We start from the raw sequence: 25,009 nt of genomic DNA on the forward strand, positions 1-25,009 counted from the left end.
GAATTCTGAAACTTTTATTTTCTATTTCCATATAATTTTCGAAAAACACAAAAAAATTTCAAAATCATGAAAAAACCAAAAAGATTTTATGTTTCTTGTTTGAGTCTAGTGTCTAATTTTAAGTTTGGTGTCTTGCAATGCATTGTTTATTTGATCTTGGTCCTATTTTCAAGTCAATAGTACAGGGAACTGAAGATTCAGAACATGCAGCAGAGGAATTACACAGAAAAAGCTGGGCGTTCAAAACGCCCAGTGAAGAAGGACAGACTGGCGTTTAAACGCCAGCCAGGGTACCTGGTTGGGCGTTTAACGCCCAAAAAGATAGTGCATTGGGCGTTAAACGCCAGAATGTGCACCATTATGGGCGTTTAACGCCAGGATGGCACAAGGGTGAGGATTTTGTTTTGAAATCAATTTTTTTTCAAGATTTCAAAGTTTTTCAAAATCAAATCTTTTTCAAATCATATCTTTTCAATCAAATGTTTTCAAAATCAATTTACTTCCTTTTTCAAAGATACTTGCTATCAATTAATGATTTGATTCAACATTTCAAGTCTGTTGCCTTTTCTGTTGAGAAAGGTTTAATGTTTGAATCATATCTTTTCTTGATAGCCAAGTTATTAATTTTTAAAATCAAATCTTTTTAAAATTGTTTTCAAATCATATCTTCTCAATCACATATTTTTTAAAAAAAAAAACCAATCATATCTTCTTAACCTCATCTTTTTCAAAATAGTTTTCAATCAAATCTTTTTGACTTCTAATTTCAAAATCTTTTTCAAAACTCACTTGATTCTTTTTCCACTTTGAGTTTTCGAAAATTATCAATCAATTTTTCGAAATGATTTTAAGAACTTCTTAATTAATTTTCGAAATTTCTTCTCCTCTTCCCACATCCTTCTATTTATGGAGTACCACTCCTTCTCAATGCACAATTCGAACTCTATCTGATTAAGTTCGAATTCTTCTACCTCTTTCTTCTATTTTTCTGTTCTCCTGACACCTCAAGGAATCTCTATACTGTGACATAGAGGATTCCATATTTTCTTGTTCTCTTTTCTTTCATATGAGCAGGAGCAGAGACAAAGGCATTCTTGTTGAAGCTGACCCTGAACCTGAAAGGACATTGAAGCGAAAGCTAAGAGAAGCTAAGGCACAACTCTCTATAGAGGACCTAATAGAAACCTTCAAAGAAGAAGACATGGCAGCCGAAAACAACAACAATGCCAACAATGCAAGGAAGGTGCTGGGTGACTTTACTGCACCTACTCCCGACTTCTATGGGAGAAGCATCTCTATCCCTGCCATTGGAGCAAACAACTTTGAGCTTAAGCCTCAATTAAGTTTCTCTAATGCAACAGAATTGCAAGTTTCATGGACTTCCATTGGAAGATCCTCATCAGTTTTTAGCTGAATTCTTGCAAATCTGTGACACTGTCAAGACTAATGGGGTTGACCCTGAGGTCTACAGACTTATGCTATTCTCTTTTACTGTAAGAGACAGAGCTAGGACATGGTTGGATTCACAACCTAAAGAAAGCCTGGACTCATGGGAAAAGCTAGTCAATGCCTTCTTGGCAAAGTTCTTTCCATCTCAAAAATTGAGTAAGCTTAGAGTGGAAGTCCAAACCTTCAGACAGAAGGATGGAGAATCCCTCTATGAAGCTTGGGAAAGATACAAACAATTGATCAGAAAATGTCCGTCTGACATGCTTTCTGAATAGAGCATCATAGGTATTTTCTATGATGGTCTCTCTGAACTATCCAAGATGTCTTTGGATAGCTCTGCCAGAGGATCTCTTCATTTGAAGAAGACGCCTACAGAAGCTCAAGAACTGATTGAAATGGTTGCAAATAACCAATTCATGTACACTTCTGAAAGGAATCCTGTGAACAATGGGACTAATCAGAAGAAAGGAGTTCTTGAGATTGATGTTCTGAATGCCATTCTGGCTCAGAACAAGATATTGACTCAACAAGTCAATTTGATCTCTCAAAGTCTGTCTGGAATGCAAAATGCACCAAGCAGTACTAAGGATGCTTCATCTGAAGAAGAAGCCTATGATCCTGAGAACCCTTCAATGGAAGAGGTGAATTACCTAGGAGAACCCTATGGAAACACCTATAATTCTTCATGGAGAAATCACCCAAATTTCTCATGGAAGGATCAACAGAGACCTCAACAAGGTTTCAACAACAATAATGGTGGAAGAAACAGGTTTAGCAATGGCAAGCCTTTTCCATCATCTTCTCAGCAACAGACAGAGAGTTCTAAGCAGAGTAACTCTGACTTAGCAACCATGGTCTCTGATCTAATCAAAACCACTCAAAGTTTCATGACTGAAACAAGGTCCTCCATTAGGAATTTGGAGGCACAAGTGGGACAGCTGAGCAAGAAAGTTACTGAACTCCCTCCTAATACTCTCCCAAGCAATACAGAAGAAAATCCAAAAGTAGAGTGCAAGGCCATCAACATGGCCGAATTTGGAGAGGAAAGAGAGGAAGTGAACGCCACTGAGGAAGACCTCAGTGGGCGTGCACTGACCTCCATTGAGTTCCCCAATGAGGAACCATGGGAATTTGAGGCTCAAAATGAGACCATAGAGATTCCATTGGACTTACTTCTGCCTTTCATGAGCTCTGATGAGTATTCTTCCTCTGAAGAGGATGAGTATGTCACTGAAGAGCAAGTTGCTAAATACCTTGGAGCAATCATGAAGCTAAATGACAAGTTATTTGGAAATGAGACTTGGGAGAATGAACCTCCTTTGCTCACCAAAGAACTGGATGACTTGTCTAGGCAGAAATTACCTCAAAAGAGACAAGATCCTGGGAAGTTTTCAATACCTTGTACCATAGGCACCATGACCTTCAAGAAGGCTCTGTGTGACTTAGGGTCAAGTGTAAACCTCATGCCTCTCTCTGTAATGGAGAAGCTAGGGATCTTTGAGGTGCAAGCTGCAAGAATCTCATTAGAGATGGCAGACAACTCAAGAAAACAAGCTCATGGACTTGTAGAGGATGTTTTGGTGAAGATTGAAAACCATTACATCCCTGCTGATTTCATAGTCCTAGAGACTGGGAAGTGCATGGATGAAACCATCATCCTTGGCAGACCCTTCCTAGCCACAGCAAAGGCTGTGATTGATGTTGATAGAGGCGAACTGATCATTCAAGTGAATGAAGAATCCTTTGTGTTTAAGGCTCAAGGATATCCCTCTGTCACCATGGAGAGGAAGCATGAAGAGCTTCTCTCAAATCAGAGTCAAACAGAGCCCCCACAGTCAAACTCTAAGTTTGGTGTTGGGAGGCCACAACCAAACTCTAAGTTTGGTGTTGAACCCCCACATTCAAACTCTAAGTTTGGTGTTGGGAGGTTCAAACATTGCTCTGAGAAAATGTGAGGCTCCATGAGAGCCCTCTGTCAAGCTACTGACATTAAAGAAGCGCTTGTTGGGAGGCAACCCAATGTTATATTTTATCTATTTTCTTTTGTTATTTTATGTTTTTTGTAGGTTGATGATCATGAGAAGTCACAAAATCAATTGAAAAAGCAAAAATAGAATGAAAAACAGGAAGAAAAACAGCACACCCTGGAGGAAGAACTTACTGGCGTTTAAACGCCAGTAAGGCTAGCAGGTGGGCGTTTAACGCCCAGTCTGGCACCATTATGGGCGTTTAACGCCAGAAAGGGGCACCAGACTGGCGTTAAACGCCAGAAAAGGGTAAGAACCTGGCGTTAAACGCCAGAAAGGGGCACCAGCCCGGCGTTTAACGCCAGAATTGGCTCAAAACGTGATTTTGCTTGCCATTTGGTGCAGGGATGACTTTTCCTTGACACCACAGGATCTGTGGACCCCACAGGATCCCCACCAAACCCACCACTCTCTCTCTTCTTCACTCATTCACCAATCACCTCAACACCTCTTCCCCAAAAACCCTTCACCTATCAAATTCCATCTTCTCTTCACCACTCACATCCATCCTTCATAAAACCCCACCTACCTCACCATTCAAACCACTTTCCCACCCAAACCCACCCTCGCTTGACCGAACCTTACCCTTCCCCCTCCCCTATATATACCCTTCTTCACCCCTTCATTTTCACACAACCTAAACACCACTTCTCTCCCTCTTTGGCCGAACACAAAAGCCATTCCCTTTTTCCTCATTTCTTCTTCTTCTACTCTCTTCTTTCTTCTTTTGCTCGAGGACGAGCAAACCTTTTAAGTTTGGTGTGGTAAAAGCGTTGCTTTTTCGTTTTTCCATAACCATTTATGGCATCCAAGGCCGGAGAAACCTCAAGGGTGCATCAAGACCACTTCTATGAAGTTGTGGCCTTAAAGAAGGTGATCCCCGAGGTCCCTTTTTCACTCAAAAAGGGTGAATACCCGGAGATAAGACATGAGATCCGAAGAAGAGGTTGGGAAGTTCTTACCAACCCCATTCAACAAGTCGGAATCTTAATGGTTCAAGAGTTCTATGCCAATGCATGGATCACCAAGAACCATGATCAAAGTGTGAACCCGGATCCAAAGAATTATCTTACTATGGTTCGGGGGAAATACTTGGATTTTAGTCCGGAAAGTGTAAGGTTGGCATTCAACTTGCCTATGATGCAAGGAGATGAACATCCTTACACTAGAAGGGTCAACTTTGATCAAAGGTTGGACTAAGTCCTCACTGACATTTGTGAAGAGGGCGCCCAATGGAAGAGAGATTCAAGAGGGAAGCCGGTTCAATTGAGAAGGCATGACCTCAAACCCGTGGCTAGAGGATGGTTGGAGTTTATCCAACGCTCAATCATTCCCACTAGCAACCGGTCCGAAGTTACTCTAGACCCGGCCATCATGATTCATAGCATCATGATTGGAGAAGAAGTGGAAGTTCATGAGGTTATAGCCCAAGAACTCTATAAGGTGGCGGACAAGTCCTCTACCTTAGCAAGGTTAGCCTTTCCTCATCTCATTTGTCACCTCTGTTATTCAGTTGGAGTTGACATAGAGGGAGACATCCCCATTGATGAGGATAAGCCCATCACTAAGAAAAGGATGGAGCACACAAGAGACCCCACTTATCATGAGATCCCTGAGATGCCTCAAGGGATGCACTTTCCTCCACAAAACTATTGGGAGCAACTGAACACCTCCCTAGGAGAACTGAGTTCCAACATGGGACAACTAAGGGTGGAGCATCAAGAACACTCCATCATCCTCCATGAAATTAGAGAAGATCAAAGGATCATGAGAGAGGAGCAACAAAGACAAGGAACAGACATTGAGGAGCTCAAGCACTCCATAGGATCTTCAAGAGGAAGAAAGAGCCGCCATCACTAAGGTGGACCCGTTCTTTAATCTCCTTATTCTTTATTTCCTGTTTTTCGAAAATTAATGCTTATGTTTGTCCATGTTTGTGTCTTGTGATCATTAGTGTCTTAGTGTCTATGCCTTAAAGTTATGAATGTCCTATGAATCCATCACCTTTCTTAAATAAACAAATGTTCTTAAATTGAAAAAGAAAAAGAATTGCATGAATTTTGAATTTTATAGCAGTTTAATTATTTTGATGTGGTGGCATTACTTTTGTCTTCTGAATGTATGCTTAAACAGTGCATATGTCTTTTGAATTTGTGGTTCATGAATGTTGGCTCTTGAAAGAATGATGAAAAAGGAGACATGTTACTGAGGATCTGAAAAATCATTAAAAATGATTCTTGAAGCAAGAAAAAGCAGTGAATACAAAAAAAAAGAGGCAAAAAAAAAACCGAAAAAAAAAAGAAAAAGAAAAAGAAAGAATAAAGTTGTGATCCAAGGCAAAAAGAGTGTGCTTAAGAACCCTAGACACCTCTAATTGGGGACTCTAGCAAAGCTGAGTCACAATCTGAAAAGGTTCACCCAATTATGTGTTTGTGGCATGTATGTATCCGGTGGTAATACTGGAAGACAGAGTGCTTTGGGCCACAGCCAAGACTCATAAAGTAGCTGTGTTCAAGAATCATCATACTTAACTAGGAGAATCAATAACACTATCTGGATTCTGAGTTCCTAAAGAAGCCAATCATTCTGAGTTTCAAAGGATAGAGTGAGATGCCAAAACTGTTCAGAGGCAAAAAGCTAAAAGCCCCGCTCATCTAATTAATACTGATCTTCATAGATGTTTTTGGAATTCATTGCATATTCTCTTCCTTTTTATCTTATTTGATTTTTAGTTGCTTGGGGACAAGCAACAATTTAAGTTTGGTGTTGTGATGAGCGGATAATTTGTACGCTTTTTGGCATTGTTTTTAGTATGTTTTTAGTATGATCTAGTTAGTTTTTAGTATATTTTTATTAGTTTTTAGTTAAAATTCACTTTTCTGGACTTTACTATGAGTTTGTGTGTTTTTCTGTGATTTCAGGTATTTTCTGGCTGAAATTGAGGGACCTGAGCAAAAATCTGATCTAGAGACTGAAAAGGACTGCAGATGCTGTTGGATTCTGACCTCCCTGCACTCGAAGTGGATTTTCAGGAGCTACAGAAGCCCAATTGGCGCGCACTCAACGGCGTTGGAAAGTAGACATCCTGGGCTTTCCAGCAATATATGATAGTCCATACTTTGCCCAAGATTTGATGGCCCAAACCAGCATTCAAAGTCACCCTCAGGAATTCCAGCGTTAAACGCCGGAACTGGCACCTAAATGGGAGTTAAACGCCCAAACTGGCATAAAAGCTGGCGTTTAACTCCAAGAAGAGTCTCTACACGAAATTGCTTCATTGCTCAGCCCAAGCACACACCAAGTGGGCCCGGAAGTGGATTTTTATGTCATTTACTCATCTCTGTACACCCTAGGCTACAAGTTTTCTATAAGTAGGACCTTTTACTATTGTATTGAGATATCGGGGTAGCTATCTTCATTTTATGCTATCTTAGATCATTAAGAGGCTGGCCATTCGGCCATGCCTAGACCCTGTTCTTATGTATTTTCAACGGTGGAGTTTCTACACACCATAGATTAAGGTGTGGAGCTCTGCTGTACCTCGAGTATTAATGCAATTACTATTGTTCTTCTATTCAATTCCGCTTGTTCTTTGTCCAAGATATTCATTTGCACCCAAGAACATGATGAATGTGATGATTATGTGACACTCATCATCATTCTCACTTATGAACAAGTGACTGACAACCACTCTGTTCTACAAGCAAACAAGGCTCTAATGTTTATCTCTTGGATTCTTTAACCGGAATCTTCGTGGTATAGGCGAGAACTGATGGCGGCATTCAAGAGAATCCGGAAGATCTAACCTTGTCTGTGGTATTTTGAGTAGGATTCAATGATTGAATGACTGTGACGTGCTTCAAACTCCTAGCAGGCGGGGCGTTAGTGACAGACGCAAAAGAATCACTGGATTCTATTCCGGCCTGACCGAGAACCGACAGATGATTAGCCTATGCTGTGACAGAGCATAGGAACGTTTTCACTGAGAGGATGGGAGGTAGCCACTGACAACGATGAAACCCTTGCATAAGCTTGCCATGGAAAGGAGTAAGAAGGATTGGATGAAGACAGTAGGAAAGCAGAGAGACGGAAGGGAAGGCATCTTCATACGCTTATCTGAAGTTCCTACTAATGAATTACATAAGTACCTCTATCTTTATCTTTATGCTTTATTCGTATATCACTATACCCATTTGAGTCTGCCTGACTAAGATTTACAAGGTGACCATAGCTTGCTTCATACCAATAATCTCCGTGGGATTGACCCTTACTCGCGTAAGGTTTATTACTTGGACGACCCAGTGCACTTGCTGGTTAGTTGTGCAAAGTTGTGTTTATGCCATGGTATTGAGCACCAAGTTCTTGGGGCCATTACTAGGGATTATTTGAGTTGTGAAAAGTAGTGATCACAATTTCGCACACCACCTTGCTTCCGGGTTAGTGAGCTTTTCCCAACCCCTCTTTTCAATCTTCTCTCAGATTTGTGGACACTCATCTTCATCAAACTGAAAGGTTGACTCGGGCAAAATCTTCTTTTCCTTTATTCGCTCGAATTCGAGCTCATGGAAGGCCGTTTTGAATCTCCCAGTGTCGAAGGAGGGCTGCTCCATTGGTTCTTTTCCTCTTCGCCTCTTGAAGCTTGATGTTGCCATGAGTGAGAATTGAATAGTAGAGGTTAAGGGGTTGAAGATGGAGTTCGGCTGGGTTGAGGTAAAATGAGTCTTGAGGGAATGAGTTTTGAAGGGAGAAGAGAAGAGGTGAGTATATAAGGTATACGTGAAGTGTGTATGGCCGAGAGAAAGAAGTGAAAAGAAAAGAATGGGGATAAAGGGTGTGTACGGAAGAGTTATGTGAAGGGGTTTATATAGAGGGATGGCAATTGTTGAAGGGTGTGGATTGATGGTGTTGTTTTGATAGTGGATGGTTGGGGTTTTGAGATTGGATTATCACATGGATCACCTCCTTTATGAGGGTCTTGGTTCGGTCTCCAAAGCCATCCATTCCCCATGTTGCATGGCAACACTTCCAATGACATTCCCTATGAAGACAAGTGTAAAATTCCCTTGGTGTAGTGGTCGAATCTCCTTGTATTAATTGTCTTATCAATTATCATCAATGTCCTTTTTGATTCCCTATATACAAACAGTAGATGCAATTGGTTATTTGAACTTTTGGTGGGAAAAAGTGTGAACTAATAAAATATTTCTTTTTCTTTTTCTTTCATTTCTATGTGACTAAATACTTTCCATGAAAACAAATCAATTAAACATTAAACTTCCCATGCATGCACGTTGGTACACCAAACTTGTTTGTAATCACATGGTGCAACAAGTTTGGGGAATGAACTTTCCTCATAAGGTGTGTTCAAACCAACTCGTGTGCTTTGAACACCAAACTTATCATGTACTATAAGTTGCATGTAGAGGGAATTATTGTCATTTGTCAAAATTAATTTGAAATTCCATGGAAATTGCCTTATTGCTATTGTTATTAGAAATTTAAAGAAGAGAGGGTTATAGAACATGGGTTGCCTCCCATGAAGCGCTTCTTTAGCGTCACTAGCTTGACGTTTGGTTCTTTTTCAAGGAGGTTGATAGTGCTTGAAGTCCTCCCCTCTTGCAGTATGTTTGCCTCCAGTGAAATCGTTGAGAAGTTCATCTCCCGAGGAAAGATCTTCTGTAGGTATCTTTCTGCTTCTCCATCTCCTTGGAACTTTTTTCTTTGTTTCCATTGATGTTTTCTTATTTTCTATGGATTCTTGCTCTAGGAGATTCTTGTTATTGATCTTGCATGAATCCGGTGGTTCTGGTTCCTCTTGGATCACCTTTGAACATGGTTCTTCCTGACTATGCTCCCCAAACAATGGGGCTTCCAATTGTGTTGTTTATGCTTCCTCGTTTGGCTCTTCTATCATCTTATTGTCTTTGTGATCTGCTCCTTGTGAGAGGTTGTAAACATTGAAAGCGAGCTGCTCATCATGTATTCTCAACACTAACTCTCCTCGTTCTACATCTATGAGTGCTCCAGCTGTGGCTAGAAATGGTCTTCCCAAAATGATGGGGTAGATAGGATTCTCATCCATTTCCAGAACGACAAAATCTGTGGGAAGATAGTAGCTCCCAACCTTCACCAGCACATTTTCAACTACTCCTACTGCTTGTTTTTGGGTTTTGTCAGCCAATCTGATAATTACATCAGTAGGAGTTAGTTCATTGATTTGGAGCTTCTTCATGAGAGAGAGAGGCATTAAGTTTATGCTTGCTTCCAAGTCACAAAGCCCTTTGTCAATCATTGTTTCTCCTATGGCACAAGGAATGTGAAAGCTTCCTGGATCCTCCTTCTTTGTGGGTGGTCCTGGTTGAATGAGAGCACTACAATCTATGTTCATCTTGATTGTTTGTCCACCCTTCAATGGACTTTTTCTGGCTAGTAACTCCTTTATATACTTAATGTAGAAGGGCATCTGTTGGAGGGCTTTAATGAATGGTATATTTACATTTAAAGATGCAAACATATCAAGAAACCTTGAGTACATTCTCCCTGCTACACCACCTTTAAGCTTGTGGGGAAAAGGTGCATATGGGTTCAATACCTCCTTCTTCTTTAGCTCTTCCTTGGATGTGAGTGGAGTTACATAGCTTCCTTCCTCTTGACTTTCCCTTTGGTCATTTTGGAGGTGTTCTACTCCATTCATACTCCCCGCATCACTTGTGGTTATCATTTTGCATTCTTCCCATCTCAGTTTCTTTGGTTCTCCTCTTGGATTCTTTTCTGTATCACTAGGGAATCCATCAGTGGGTTTGGGAATTTGTTGAGATAGATAACCTACTTGGGATTCCAATCTCTTGATGTTTTCTCCTTGGTTCTTGATGTTGGCTCGCACTTCTTCCTTAAACACTTTGTTGTCTTGGACTTCTCTGCATATGTTTTCAAGTAGAGCCTCAATCTTTGAAAGCCTATCATCTGTGGATGATGGTGGGTTGAGATTAGGTGGTTGAAAAGGTTGGTTAGATGGGTGTTGGTAATATCTTTGTGAAGTGTTTTGATGAGTGGCATTGTTGTTGGAGTTGAAGTTGGAACGTCTCTGATCTTGTCCTTGGTCTTATTGATTTCCCCATCCAAAGTTTGGGTGATTTCTCCATCCAGAGTTGTAGGTTTTAGAGTATGGATCATGGACTTGTCTAGGTGAATTCCCCACATAGTTGGCTTGCTCCCAGTCACCTTCTTCTCCTATGTTTACTCCTTCATGAGTTGGTGATGAGGTGATGGCTGCTGCAACTTAGTTCTCTTCCACCTTCTTGGTAAGATCTGCTAGCTGCTTGGTGATCATCTTATTTTGGGCTAACAGTGCATCCATGTGGTTCAGCTCCATCACTCCTCTAGTGTTACTTTTTCAGAGGCATAGAAGTAGTCATTCTCAGCAACTATTTCAATGACATCTATGGCTTCTTCAACGGTTTTCTTCTTGTTTAAAGAACCTCCTGATGAATGATCTACAGCCTTCTTTGACTCATAGGAAAGACCTTCAATGAAGATGTGAAGTTGAACCCACTCATTAAACATCTCTGGTGGACATCTCCTTGTCAAGTCTTTAAATCTCTCCCATGCTTCATAAAGTGTCTCACCATCTTGTCCCTGCACTCGGAATGGATTGTTTGGAGCTACAAAGGTCCCATTAACGCGCTCTCAATTGGGTTGGAAAGTAGACATCCAGGGCTTTCCAGCAAAATATAATAGTCCATACTTTGCGCGAAGATAGACGACGTAAACTGGCATTCAATGCCAGTTCTATGTTGCAGTCTGGCATCCAGCGCCAGAAACAGGTTACAAGTTGGAGATCAACACCCAAAACACGTTACAACCTGGCGTTCAACTCCAGAAATAGCCCAAGCACGTGAGAGGCTTAAGTCTCAGCCCCAGCACACACCAAGTGGGCCCCAGAAGTGGATCTCTGCACCAATTATCTTAGTTTACTCAGTCTCTGTAAACCTAGGTTACTAGTTTAGTATTTAAACAATTTTTAGAGACTTATTTGGTATCTCATGACATTTTTAGATCTGAATTTTATACTCTTTGACGGCATGAGTCTCTAAACTCCATTGTTGGGGGTGAGGAGCTCTGCAACGTCTCGATGAATTAATGCAATTACTTATATTTTTCCATTCAAATATGCGTGTTCCTATCTAAGATGCTCCTTTGCGCTTAATTATGGAGAAGGTGATGATCCGTGACACTCATCACCTTCCTCACTCCATGAACGTGTGTCTGACAACCACCTCCGTTCTACATCAGATTGAATGAGTATCTCTTAGATTCCTTAATCAGAATCTTCGTGGTATAAGCCAGATTAATGGCAGCATTCATGAGAATCCGGAATGTCTAAACCTTGTCTGTGGTATTCCGAGTAGGATTCTGGGATTGGATGGCTGTGACGAGCTTCAAACTCGCAAGTGTTGGGCGTGATGACAAACGCAAAAGAATCAATGGATTCTATTCCGACATGATCGAGAACCAACAGCTGATTAGCCATGCTGTGACAGAGCATTTGGACCATTTTCACCGAGAGGATGGGAAGTAGCCATTGACAATGGCGACACCCTACATAGAGCTTGCCATGGAAGGAACCTTGCATTATGGTATTGAGTTGAATATTACATTACAGGAATTCAGAAGACAAAGCATCTCCAAAACTCCAACATATTTTCCATTACTGCACAACAAGTAATTATTTCACGCTCTTTTATTTTTCTAATAATTCAAACTGATAATTATAATTGATATCCTGACTAAGAATAATAAAATAAACATAGCTTGCTTCAAACCAACAATCTCCGTGGGATCGACCCTTACTCACGTAAGGTATTACTTGGACGACTCAGTGCACTTGCTGGTTAGTGGTACGAAATCATAAGAAATCTTGATTTTGATATTGGGATTAAAATTTCATGCATCAGTAGTCCCTATTCAATTGAAGGACTAGCTCTCCTCTATCAATATCAATTACAGCTCTTGCTGTGGCTAGGAAGGGTCTTCCAAGGATGATGCATTCATCCTCATCCTTCCCAGTGTTTAGGATTATGAAATCAGCAGGGATGTAAAGGCCTTCAACCTTCACTAACACGTCCTCTACCAATCCATAAGTTTGTTTTATCGACTTGTCTGCCATCTCTAATGAGATTCTTGCAGCTTGTACCTCAAAGATTCCTAGTTTCTTCATTACAGAGAGTGGTATAAGATTTATACTTGACCCCAGGTCACACAGAGCCTTCTCAAAGGTCATGGTGCCTATGATATAGGGTATTAAGAATTTACCAGGATCTTGTTTGTAACGACCCAATTTCTGGTACGTCATGATCATACTAGAAACTGAGCGCTACCAACTTGTCTACCTAATTATTATCTATTATTTATTATATGAGCCTGATTCGTTGTTAAAAGCGTAGTTATTTTACGAGGTACTTTTTTTTCAAAACATTTGGATTAACACACAGTATCATTCATAATCAATTCACAACTAATAATATATAAAACAGTTACAAACAACCACACATAAACACATCACAAGTAGTTGACAACATTCGGTGATTCAGCCTTTATTAGAATATAGACTGTTAGTTAGAACACCCCTAGATATAGCTAGATAATAACTATATACATATATATACATACAATATCCCAGGTCCTGACCTGTTCAAGAGGTCCCTAAGCTGGCACCCAGGCTAGCCTAGACTGTATACTCACCTAGTCCCTCTAAACTACTAAAGCGAGGGAAAGTACGTTCTAAGTCTTCACAACTCAAGTCAGGTGGAACGTCATCAAAAGATAGAACATCATCTGCTACTCCTCTGCACGATCAGACATTACCATATGACGTCTCTCTGGTACCTCATCAAGTAGCCACACAACACGAGTCTCGTACACAGGATTTAGGTTAAAGTTCACGTACAAACGGGGTGCGGACATTGGCTGGTCTCACAGTATATACATATAAACAGAGAATGGGATTCACCCTAGACTCAGAAGACTACCTAGAGCGGAATCCTTTTTGCAAACGGTCGTCAGCGAACTACGGAAAGAAACTCTTGCTTCCATCTGAAGGGGGAAGGGAGAGAGAAGGGGTAAGAACTGGGGAGTTCTTAGTAGGGTCGGGGTTATTAGTTAAGTTCATTAATTCTATGTTGTTTGGCAGATGAATAACAGAATATAGATGAGCAGTAAACAGAAGACAGATAAATTAAAAAAATAGAGACAACAGAAAGCAGGACACAAACAAAAGAATACAAGAAAATACAACACAAATACAAAGAATAGAATACAAACAAACAAAGCATACATTTACTCAACAATCATGACAGAGGAAATGCACAACCAAGTATGATGCATGTCTGTCCTATGCAGGCCATGAGCTCACGTGTCGGTTTACACCCTGCATCCCGACATTACCTAGGAACAAGTCCCAGATATGGCTTCCCTTTGTGTCCTTAGTGCATATGTGTCGGTGGTAAGAATACCACTCCTTCGTGACTACCGGCAGTCGGCGCAAAGCCCGACCCCATAATATACGCACAAGGGGAAACAGTGATCCTCAGTTCGTGGGCATCCCCGAGATCAATTCACAACAATAAAACAGAGATCTTCAGTTCGTGGGTTATTCCCCGAGATCAATACACAATAACATAGTGATCTTTAGTTCGTGGGTTATACCCAAGATCAACATACAATGATTCATGGGTTATTCCCGTAATCAATGATTATCAGTCTGTGGGTTTTTCCCGCTTATAAAACAAATAACAATTTATAAGTTTCCCCGAGATCAATGATCATTCAGTTCGTGGGTACTTCCCGAATTCAACCAATTATCAGTTCATGGGTGTCCCCCGTAGTTAAACAACTAACAGTTTGTGGGGTATTCCCGCCTTTTATCATTTTTCGTTATCCTTTCTCAACCTCAACAAATCCACAAATCAATCTTCATTTCCTCTTTCCCTTTGAATCCTTAACACATATTCCTAAACCTTTCTTAACTTTCTCTTTATGTCTTTACTCTGCTCTAATTACTCTGTTTTCTGTATCTCTTTATTTTTCTCTGATTACTATTTCCTTTATATATATGTTACTCTTCTTCTCTTTATCTCTTTCCTTAACTCTGATTATTCTGTTCTCTGTGTTTCCCTACTCTGCTCTGATTTTCTCTGCTTAACATATATAGTTGAAGCTTATGTAAATTTCGGTATGAATAGTTAGCCTGTCCCAAGTATAGGTTCATTAAGTCTATACTGAAACAGTTTAACTTTTCATATAATACCTAACCCTAGTCGCAACTCAAGTACTATCTAAGTTGCCCTAATTCGTTCACTAATCTCTGTCTGTTTTCTGTCATTAAAACTTTACAGACTTTTTCTTTGACTTTTATCTTTTCTTCAACCTTTATCTTTTCTTTATCTTTTCCTCACTAACATGTTATTACCACTCCCTAAGTGTTTTATGAAGGTAATTATGAGATTCTGCACTTAAAGTTGTCTTTCTAAAGCTTTTACAGAAAACTGCCTTTTCTGCATTATTTTATTATTTTTATTAAAATATTATTTTTAATTAAATATTATTATTTATTATTTTATTATTAAATTTTCGAAAATTAACTCACTTTTACTTTTAACCTTTAAAATTCACTTTTTACCACCCGTAACTTTTAATATTTCTACTTTTACCACCCTAACTTTCAGAAATTACCAAACAACCCCTCAAACACCAAAATATTTACTTCCTTGCCCTTTATAAGATCTAAAAGGTGTTCTTCAATGTTCTTCACCACACTCAAAGTGTTCTTCATGTTCTTCATAAATTCTTCAGATTCTTTCTCTGTTTTTACCCGTTTTTCAGTCTTTTCAGCAACCGATTTTTACTATAATTCATAATAAATTAGCAGCCACTAAAATCCCATCTTTTCTACTTGATTTCAACACAAATTGACCCTCAATTTAAGCTTAGGGTTTCGTTTTTCCAGCTGCCCAAGAACATGAACTTTAAAGCTTGAATTTCATCAAATTTCATCAAAATTTCACCAAATTTTCACCATGAATCAATCATATATGCAACCAATTTTTAGCACATCCAAATAATACAACATTCACACATCTCAAACACAAATAATCAAGATTAATTTCGTGACACCCTACCTGGTTTTGCTGCTCCTAATTCAGTTAAACTTTCAGGTGGTCCTTAAGCACTTTTTCCTCCTAAATCACATCAAGAACAACTTTAAATCCAAAAACCCTCAACTAACCAAATCTCACTCATCATGTTAGGAAGTGATTTCTAACCTTAGACTTTCTGGAAAGTCACGTTTCTTGGCCCTCAAGTCAAGTTAAGCATGATTCCTAAGGAAAAACATCAAGAAAACACATGTTTTGCATGGTTTTCCTTGAAAACCGAATTGAAGAGGGAGGGAGACAGCCATCTCACCTTATTTCCAGCCTTGATAAGTCACATGTTATGTAGAGGAAGAATAGAGGATCATTTTGGTGAAATCGGAGTTTTGATTTGAGTTTTGGTTCAGAAGAAATCAAGCTTTGAAGATCAAGTGTTCATGAAAGTTTCTCTCTTTTCTCTCTTGTTATTTTCGTCCAAAATGAACAAATGAGACAGCCTTGGAGTTCTTGGGGGTGTAAGGTAAGTTGTGATTGGTTGGCTTGGAGGTGGATTAAAATAATATTAAAATATCTCAGGAGTATAACTACTAAAACTAGATGTATCGGAACACTCGTAAAAATATCTCTAAAAATTATTTTCTGAGCTACTAGCATAAATGACACTAGTAACAACATACTTATTATGAGAATAAAACATGTATGATGAGGCCTTAGCATTGCTAAAGTCATCAGAGAGTGCTGGTGCTAAGCGGCACCAGTAAACTGTGAACCCGGTTAAACCGATTTTCTGTTTTTAACTAAAACTGACCAGGTAACCTTATAATATCATTCAAAAAGCTTCTAATACTCATATAATGATGATATTACCCTATTATCTCTCTTTTCTCATGAATCGAGTCCGGTTTGTCAAACTGAGACTATTTACGGAAAACCAGATCAAAACTCCTAACCGATACGGTCAAAAACTATGTTCTTCGTGACTGCGTTATCAAGCTTGACTCAGAAAAGGTTCTAGCTTAAAGATGACATAATGACAATGAGGATTGAGATACTTGATGATATATCAAAGGTTCTCCTTTTACCGATCCTCCGGAGTTCTCCGTATCTTTAGAAAAGATCTCACGTACTCGAAAATTAGGGTTGTTACATTCTACCCTCCTAAAAGAAAATTTTGCCCTCAAATTTTGAGGCGTAGGTAAAAAGTTGCAATGATATCTGACTTAAGCAAATTCTTAGCATAGAACTTACCTTGAGCGATAGATCCAAACTTTATAGTGTTGCCAACAGACTCATCTACCATTCTTTTCCGACAGTCTCTTGCCCAATGTCCTTCCTTATTACAATAGTAACATAAACTTGTTCTAACCCGGCAAAGCCTACTACCATGGTTCTTTCCACAAGTTGGGCATATTACACCATTCTGAGCTTGGTGAGGTTGACTCTCATGTCCTTGTCGAATGTCACGGTTATTGTCACTACCGTTATTGCAAGTTAGAAGGCTGACAGCTCGGTGGTTTACATTCCAATGCTGGAATTGACCAATAGCTTTAAAGTTGCGACCTTGAGGGGCTAAATTCTGAACAAAGTCTCTTTGTAAATCCTCCCTACGACTTGCTCGAGCTATCGCCAACTTCTTTGAACATTCTTCCACTAGTTTACTTTTATTCACTAGTTCAGCAAAATTTCGTATTTCTAGCGGAACAACAGAATTCATTAGTTCTTCTCGGAGTCCTCCTTCAAACTTTAAACACTTCCATTCCTCAAAGTCTGCTGGGTTCCCTTGACAAATCTTGGAGAAACAACACAAATCATCGAAATTACGAGCATACTCAGCAACAGTCATATCCCCTTGCCTCAGCTGCATAAGCTCCATCTCCTTAGCATCTCGTGTTGCTCCCGGAAAATACTTTTTATAAAATTCGTCCCTAAAGATATCCCAAGGAATGTCATTTTCATTCTGTTGTAGCAGTCGCTGTATCCCCTGCCACCAGTACTCAACTTCTCCCTCGAGCATATAAGTAGCAAACTCCACGTGTTGTCCTTCCGGAACATGCTGCGCCCTCAGTGATTGTTCAATACCTCGAAACCAGTTGTCAGCATCGGTCGCAACGAGTGTACCTTTAAACTTAGGCGGGTTAACCTTTAGAAAGGTCGCAAGGGTCATAGGTCTTTCAGGATGCCCTAAGTTGTTCTCATCATTCCTACTATCTTCCCCATGCTCATTCTCATTCCTGTTTCTCACTCCAAGATGGTCAACAGCCCTAGCCGCTGCAACTGCAGCCTCACGCACTGCCTCAGCTACAGCGTTCATGGCAGTCATAAACGTTTCCTGTTCTCTGTCTCGGTTATCACTAGGGGTTCCTTCTCGTAGTTAACATTAGGAATTCCTTCCCGTTCGCCTTGTCTCCATGAACCCATTATAGTCTTGTTCACACCAAACAATCATTGTTAAGGTGATCAGTCTTAACACTTCAAGTCAAGTGTAAACATTCCCAAAATGAAAACACAGAAACAATCATGCAATATATATCACTGGGATATCCTATACGCATGAGACACACAACAGAGTATGCAATGAAGCATAGTCAGTCCACTCCCCAGGCTCTACTAGGAACGAACTGCTCTGATACCAAATTGTAACGACCCAATTTCTGGTACGTCATGATCATACTAGAAACTGAGCGCTACCAACTTGTCTACCTAATTATTATCTATTATTTATTATATGAGCCTGATTCGTTGTTAAAAGCGTAGTTATTTTACGAGGTACTTTTTTTTGAAAACATTTGGATTAACACACAGTATCATTCATAATCAATTCACAACTAATAATATATAAAACAGTTACAAACAACCACACATAAACACATCACAAGTAGTTGACAACATTCGGTGATTCAGCCTTTATTAGAATATAGACTGTTAGTTAGAACACCCCTAGTTATAGCTAGATAATAACTATATACATATATATACATACAATATCCCAGGTCCTGACCTGTTCAAGAGGTCCCTAAGCTGGCACCCAGGCTAGCCTAGACTGTATACTCACCTAGTCCCTCTAAACTACTAAAGCGAGGGAAAGTACGTTCTAAGTCTTCACAACTCAAGTCAGGTGGAACGTCATCAAAAGATAGAACATCATCTGCTACTCCTCTGCACGATCAGACATTGCCATATGACGTCTCTTTGGTACCTCATCAAGTAGCCACACAACAGGAGTCTCGTACACAAGATTTAGGTTAAAGTTCACGTACAAACGGGGTGCGGACATTGGCTAGTCTCACAGTATATATATATAAACAGAGAATGGGATTCACCCTAGACTCAGAAGACTACCTAGAGCGGAATCCTTTTTGCAAACGGTCGTCAGCAAACTACGGAAAGAAACTCTTGCTTCCATCTGAAGGGGGAAGGGAGAGAGAAGGGGTAAGAACTGGGGAGTTCTTAGTAGGGTCGGGGTTATTAGTTAAGTTCATTAATTCTATGTTGTTTGGCAGATGAATAACAGAATATAGATGAGCAGTAAACAGAAGACAGATAAATTAAAAAAATAGAGACAACAGAAAGCAGGACACAAACAAAAGAATACAAGAAAATACAACACAAATACAAAGAATAGAATACAAACAAACAAAGCATACATTTACTGAACAATCATGATAGAGGAAATGCACAACCAAGTATGATGCATGTCTGTCCTATGCAGGCTATGAGCTCACGTGTCGGTTTACACCCTGCATCCCGACATTACCTAGGAACAAGTCCCAGATATGGCTTCCCTTTGTGTCCTTAGTGCATATGTGTCGGTGGTAAGAATACCACTCCTTCGTGACTACCGGCAGTCGGCGCAAAGCCCGACCCCATAATATACGCACAAGGGGAAACAGTGATCCTCAGTTCGTGGGCATCCCCGAGATCAATTCACAACAATAAAACAGAGATCTTCAGTTCGTGGGTTATTCCCCGAGATCAATACACAATAACATAGTGATCTTCAGTTCGTGGGTTATACCCGAGATCAACATACAACGATTCATGGGTTATTCCCGTAATCAATGATTATCAGTCTGTGGGTTTTTCCCGCTTATAAAACAAATAACAATTTATGGGTTTCCCCGAGATCAATGATCATTCAGTTCGTGGGTACTTCCCGAATTCAACCAATTATCAGTTCATGGGTGTCCCCCGTAGTTAAACAACTAACAGTTTGTGGGGTATTCCCGCCTTTTATCGTTTTTCGTTATCCTTTCTCAACCTCAACAAATCCACAAATCAATCTTCATTTCCTCTTTCCCTTTGAATCCTTAACACATATTCCTAAACCTTTCTTTACTTTCTCTTTATCTCTTTACTCTGCTCTAATTACTCTGTTTTCTGTATCTCTTTATTTTTCTCTGATTACTATTTCCTTTATATATATGTTACTCTTCTTCTCTTTATCTCTTTCCTCAACTCTGATTATTCTGTTCTCTGTGTTTCCCTACTCTGCTCTGATTTTCTCTGCTTAACATATATAGTTGAAGCTTATGTAAATTTCGGTATGAATAGTTAGCCTGTCCCAAGTATAGGTTCATTAAGTCTATACTGAAACAGTTTAACTTTTCATATAATACCTAACCCTAGTCGCAACTCAAGTACTATCTAAGTTGCCCTAATTCGTTCACTAATCTCTGTCTGTTTTCTGTCATTAAAACTTTACAGACTTTTTCTTTGACTTTTATCTTTTCTTCAACCTTTATCTTTTCTTTATCTTTTCCTCACTAACATGTTATTACCACTCCCTAAGTGTTTTATGAAGGTAATTATGAGATTCTGCACTTAAAGTTGTCTTTCTAAAGCTTTTACAGAAAACTGCCTTTTCTGCATTATTTTATTATTTTATTAAAATATTATTTTTAATTAAATATTATTATTTAATATTATTATTATTATTATTTTATTATTAAATTTTCGAAAATTAACTCACTTTTACTTTTAACCTTTAAAATTCACTTTTTACCACCCGTAACTTTTAATATTTCTACTTTTACCACCCTAACTTTCAGAAATTACCAAACAACCCCTCAAACACCAAAATATTTACTTCCTTGCCCTTTATAAGATCTAAAAGGTGTTCTTCAATGTTCTTCACCACACTCAAAGTGTTCTTCATGTTCTTCATAAATTCTTTAGATTCTTTCTCTGTTTTTACCCGTTTTTCAGTCTTTCCAGCAACCGATTTTTACTATAATTCATAATAAATTAGCAGCCACTAAAACCCCATCTTTTCTACATGATTTCAACACAAATTGACCCTCAATTTAAGCTTAGGGTTTCGTTTTTCCAGCTGCCCAAGAACATGAACTTTAAAGATTGAATTTCATCAAATTTCATCAAAATTTCACCAAATTTTCACCAAGAATCAATCATATATGCAACCAATTTTTAGCACAGCCAAATAATACAACATTCACACATCTCAAACACAAATAATCAAGATTAATTTCGTGACACCCTACCTGGTTTTGCTGCTCCTAATTCAGTTAAACTTTCAGGTGGTCCTTAAGCACTTTTTCCTCCTAAATCACATCAAGAACAACTTTAAATCCAAAAACCCTCAACTAACCAAATCTCACTCAGAATGTTAGGAAGTGATTTCTAACCTTAGACTTTCTGGAAAGTCACGTTTCTTGGCCCTCAAGTCAAGTTAAGCATGATTCCTAAGGAAAAATATCAAGAAAACACATGTTTTGCATGGTTTTCCTTGAAAACCGAATTGAAGAGGGAGGGAGACAGCCATCTCACCTTATTTCCAGCCTTGATAAGTCACATGGTTATGTAGAGGAAGAATAGAGGATCATTTTGGTGAAATCGGAGTTTTGATTTGAGTTTTAGTTCAAAAGAAATCAAGCTTTGAAGATCAAGTGTTCATGAAAGTTTCTCTCTTTTCTCTCTTGTTATTTTCGTCCAAAATGAAGAAATGAGACAGCCTTGGAGGTCTTGGGGGTGTAAGGTAAGTTGTGATTGGTTGGCTTGGAGGTGGATTAAAATAATATTAAAATATCTCAGGAGTATAACTACTAAAACTAGATGTATCGGAACACTCGTAAAAATATCTCTAAAAATTATTTTCTGAGCTACTAGCATAAATGACACTAGTAACATACTTATTATGAGAATAAAATATGTATGATGAGGCCTTAGCATTGCTAAAGTCATCAGAGAGTGCTGGTGCTAAGCTGCACCAGTAAACTGTGAACCCGGTTAAACCGATTTTCTGTTTTTAACTAAAACTGACCAAGTAACCTTATAATATCATTCAAGAAGCTTCTAATACTCATATAATGATGATATTACCATATTATCTCTCTTTTCTCATGAATCGAGTCCGATTTGTCAAACTGAGACTATTTACGGAAAACCGGATCAAAACTCCTAACCGATACGGTTCAAAAACTATGTTCTTCGTGACTGCGTTATCGAGCTTGAATCGAAAAAGGTTCTAGCTTAAAGATGACATAATGACAATGAGGATTGAGATACTTGATGATATATCAAAGGTTCTCCTTTTACCGATCATCCAGAGTTCTCCGTATCTTTAGAAAAGATCTCACGTACTCGAAAATTAGGGTTGTTACATTGTTTCTTTTGAGGTAAGGTTTGCTGAACCCATGTATTTAGTTCACTAATGAGCAAGGGAGGTTCATCTTCCCAAGTCTCATTACCAAACAACTTGGCATTCAGCTTCATGATGGCTCCTAGATATTGAGCAACTTGCTCTTCAGTTACATCTTCATCCTCTTCAGAGGAAGAATAGTTCTCAGAGCTCATGAATGGCAGAAGGAAGTTTAATGGAATCTCTATGGTCTCTATATGAGCCTCAGATTCCTTTAGGTCCTCAATAGGGAACTCCTTTCTGTCTAGAGGACGTCCCATGAGGTCTTCCTCATTGGGATTCACGTCCTCCCCTTCCTCTTTGGATTTGGCCATTTTGATAATATCAATGGCCTTGCACTCTCTTTTTGGATTCTCTTCTGTATTGCTTGGGAGAGTACTATAAGGAGTTTCATTGATTTTCTTACTTAGCTGACCCACTTGTGCCTCCAAGTTTCTAATGGAGGATCTTGTTTCATTCATGAATCTTAAAGTGGCCTTAGATAGATCAGAGACTATGTTTGCTAAGCTAGAGGGGCTCTGCTCAGAATTCTCTATCTGTTGCTGAGAAGATGATGGAAAAGGTTTGCTATTGCTAAACCTGTTTCTTCCACCATTATTAAAGCCTTGTTGAGGCTTTTGTTGATCCCTCCATGAGAAATTTAGATGATTTCTCCATGAGGGATTATAGGTGTTGCCAAAGGCTTCACCCATGTAATTTACCTCTGCCATTATAGGATTCTCATGATCACAAGCTTCTTCTTCAGAAGATGCTTCTTTGGTACTGTTGGATGCATTTTGCAATCCATTCAAACTCTGAGAAATCAAGTTGACTTGCTAAGTCAATATTTTATTCTGAGCCAATATGGCATTCAGAGCATCAATTTCAAGAACTCCCTTCCTCTGAGGCGTCCCATTACTCACAGGATTCCTTTCAGAAGCGTACATGAATTGGTTATTTGCAACCATGTCAATGAGTTCTTGAGCCTCTGCAGGATGGTCCATTCTGAAAGCATGCCAGAAGGACACTTTTTGGTCAGTTGCTTATATCTCTCCCAAGCTTTATAGAGGGATTCACCTTTTTTTTGTCTGAAGGTTTAAACATCCACTCTAAGCTTACTCAACTTTTGAGGAGGAAAGAACATGGCGAAGAAAGCCGTGACCACCTTATCCCAAGAGTTCAAGCTGTCTTTAGGTTGAGAGTCCAACCATACTCTAGCTTTGTTTCTTACAGAAAAAGGGTAAAGCATAAGCCTGTAGACCTTGGGATCAACCCCATTAGTCTTAACAGTATCATAGATTTGCAAGAATTCAGTTAAGAACTGAAAAGGATCTTCTAATGGAAGTCCATAAAACTTGCAATTCTGTTGCATCAGAGAAACTAATTGAGGCTTTAGCTCAAAATTGTTTGCTCCAATGGTAGGGATTGAGATGTTTCTTCCATGTAAGTTGGAATTTGGTGCAGTAAAGTCACCAAGCATCTTCCTTGCATTGTTGGCATTGTTGTTATTTTTAGCTGCCATGTCTTCTTCTCTTTCGAATGTTTCTGTCAAGTCCTCTGCAGAGGGTTGTGCTTTAGCTTCCCTTAACTTCCTCCTTAGAGTCCTTTCAGGTTCAGGATCTGCTTCAACAAGAATATCCTTGTCCTTGCTCCTGCTCATATGAAAAAAAAGAGAACAGAAAAGAAGAGGAATCCTCTATGTCACAGTATATAGATTCCTTTATGTGAGTAGAAAAAGAAAAGAATAGAAGAAGGAGAAGAGAAAAATTCGAACATAGAGGAGAAGAGAGGGTTCAAATTTTTAGATGAAGAGAAGTGCTAGTAAATAAATAAATAAATATAAGGAGATGAGAGAGAGAGAATTTCAAAAATTTTTTTTGAAAAATAGTTAGAGATTTTTGAAAATTAAGAAAAGAAATAAAATTAAAATTAAAATTTGAAACAATTAGTTAATTAAAATAATTTTGAAAAAGAGGAAGGAATTTTTGAAAATTAGAGAGAGAAAAGTAGTTAGGTGGTTTTGAAAAAGATAAGAAACAAACCAAAATTCAATTTTTTAGTTGAAAAATATTTTGAAAATCAATTGAAAAGATAAGAAATTTAGAAAAGATTTTAAAATTGATTTGATTTGAAAAGGATATGGTTAAAAAGATATGATTGAAAAGATATGATTGAGATTTGTTTTGAAAAGATTTGAAAAGGAAATTAAAAAGATTTGATTTTTAAAATTAAAATTAATTACTTGACTGACAAGAAACTAAAATATATGATTCTAGAATTTAAAGATTGAACCTTTCTTAACAAGAAAGTGACAAACGTCAAATTTTTTAATCAATCACATTAATTGTTAGTAAAGTTTTTGAAAATTATGAAATAAAGATAAGAAAAAGATTTTGAAAATCAATTTTAAAAAAATTTTCGAAAAATATAAAAGAAAAATGAAAAAGATTTGATTTTTGAAAAAGATTTGAAAAGATAAGATTTTTAAAATTGAAATCTTGACTTGACTAACAAGAAACAACTAATTTTAAAAATTTTTTACTAAGTCAACCCAAAGATTTTGAAATTTATGAGAGAAATAAGGAAAAGATAATTTTTATTTTTTTGAATTTAATGATGAGAGAGAAAAATAACTAAATGACTCAAAACATAAAAATTATGAATCAAAATACATGATGTATGCAAGAACACTATGAATGTCAAGATGAACACCAAGAACACTTTGAAGATCAAGATGAACATCAATA

At 38.5% G+C, this 25,009-nt stretch overlaps 1 protein-coding gene and 2 non-coding genes across 3 annotated transcripts; 1 reads left to right on the top strand and 2 right to left on the bottom strand.

The window, feature by feature from the left end:
* Positions 1-1,607: 1,607 nt before the first annotated feature.
* Positions 1,608-1,715, bottom strand: LOC130952731 (small nucleolar RNA R71). The gene has a single exon (XR_009074908.1). It is a non-coding gene; the product is annotated as a small nucleolar RNA R71 (small nucleolar RNA).
* A 15,087-nt stretch (positions 1,716-16,802) lies between these two features.
* Positions 16,803-17,945, bottom strand: LOC130949737 (uncharacterized). The gene has a single exon (XM_057878381.1). The coding sequence runs from the start codon at positions 17,943-17,945 to the stop codon at positions 16,803-16,805; it is 1,143 nt and encodes a 380-aa protein (XP_057734364.1).
* Positions 17,946-23,275: 5,330 nt separating this feature from the next.
* On the top strand, positions 23,276-23,379 carry LOC130952404 (small nucleolar RNA R71). The gene has a single exon (XR_009074585.1). It is a non-coding gene; the product is annotated as a small nucleolar RNA R71 (small nucleolar RNA).
* Positions 23,380-25,009: the final 1,630 nt, after the last annotated feature.

The sequence above is a fragment of the Arachis stenosperma genome, chromosome 9 (genome assembly GCF_014773155.1).
Source record: "Arachis stenosperma cultivar V10309 chromosome 9, arast.V10309.gnm1.PFL2, whole genome shotgun sequence".
Taxonomy (NCBI): Eukaryota; Viridiplantae; Streptophyta; class Magnoliopsida; order Fabales; family Fabaceae; genus Arachis; species Arachis stenosperma.

Excerpts from the sequence above, each read along its gene's own strand:
- LOC130949737 (XM_057878381.1), bottom strand. The coding sequence starts at position 17,945 with ATGACTGCCATGAACGCTGTAGCTGAGGCAGTGCGTGAGGCTGCAGTT.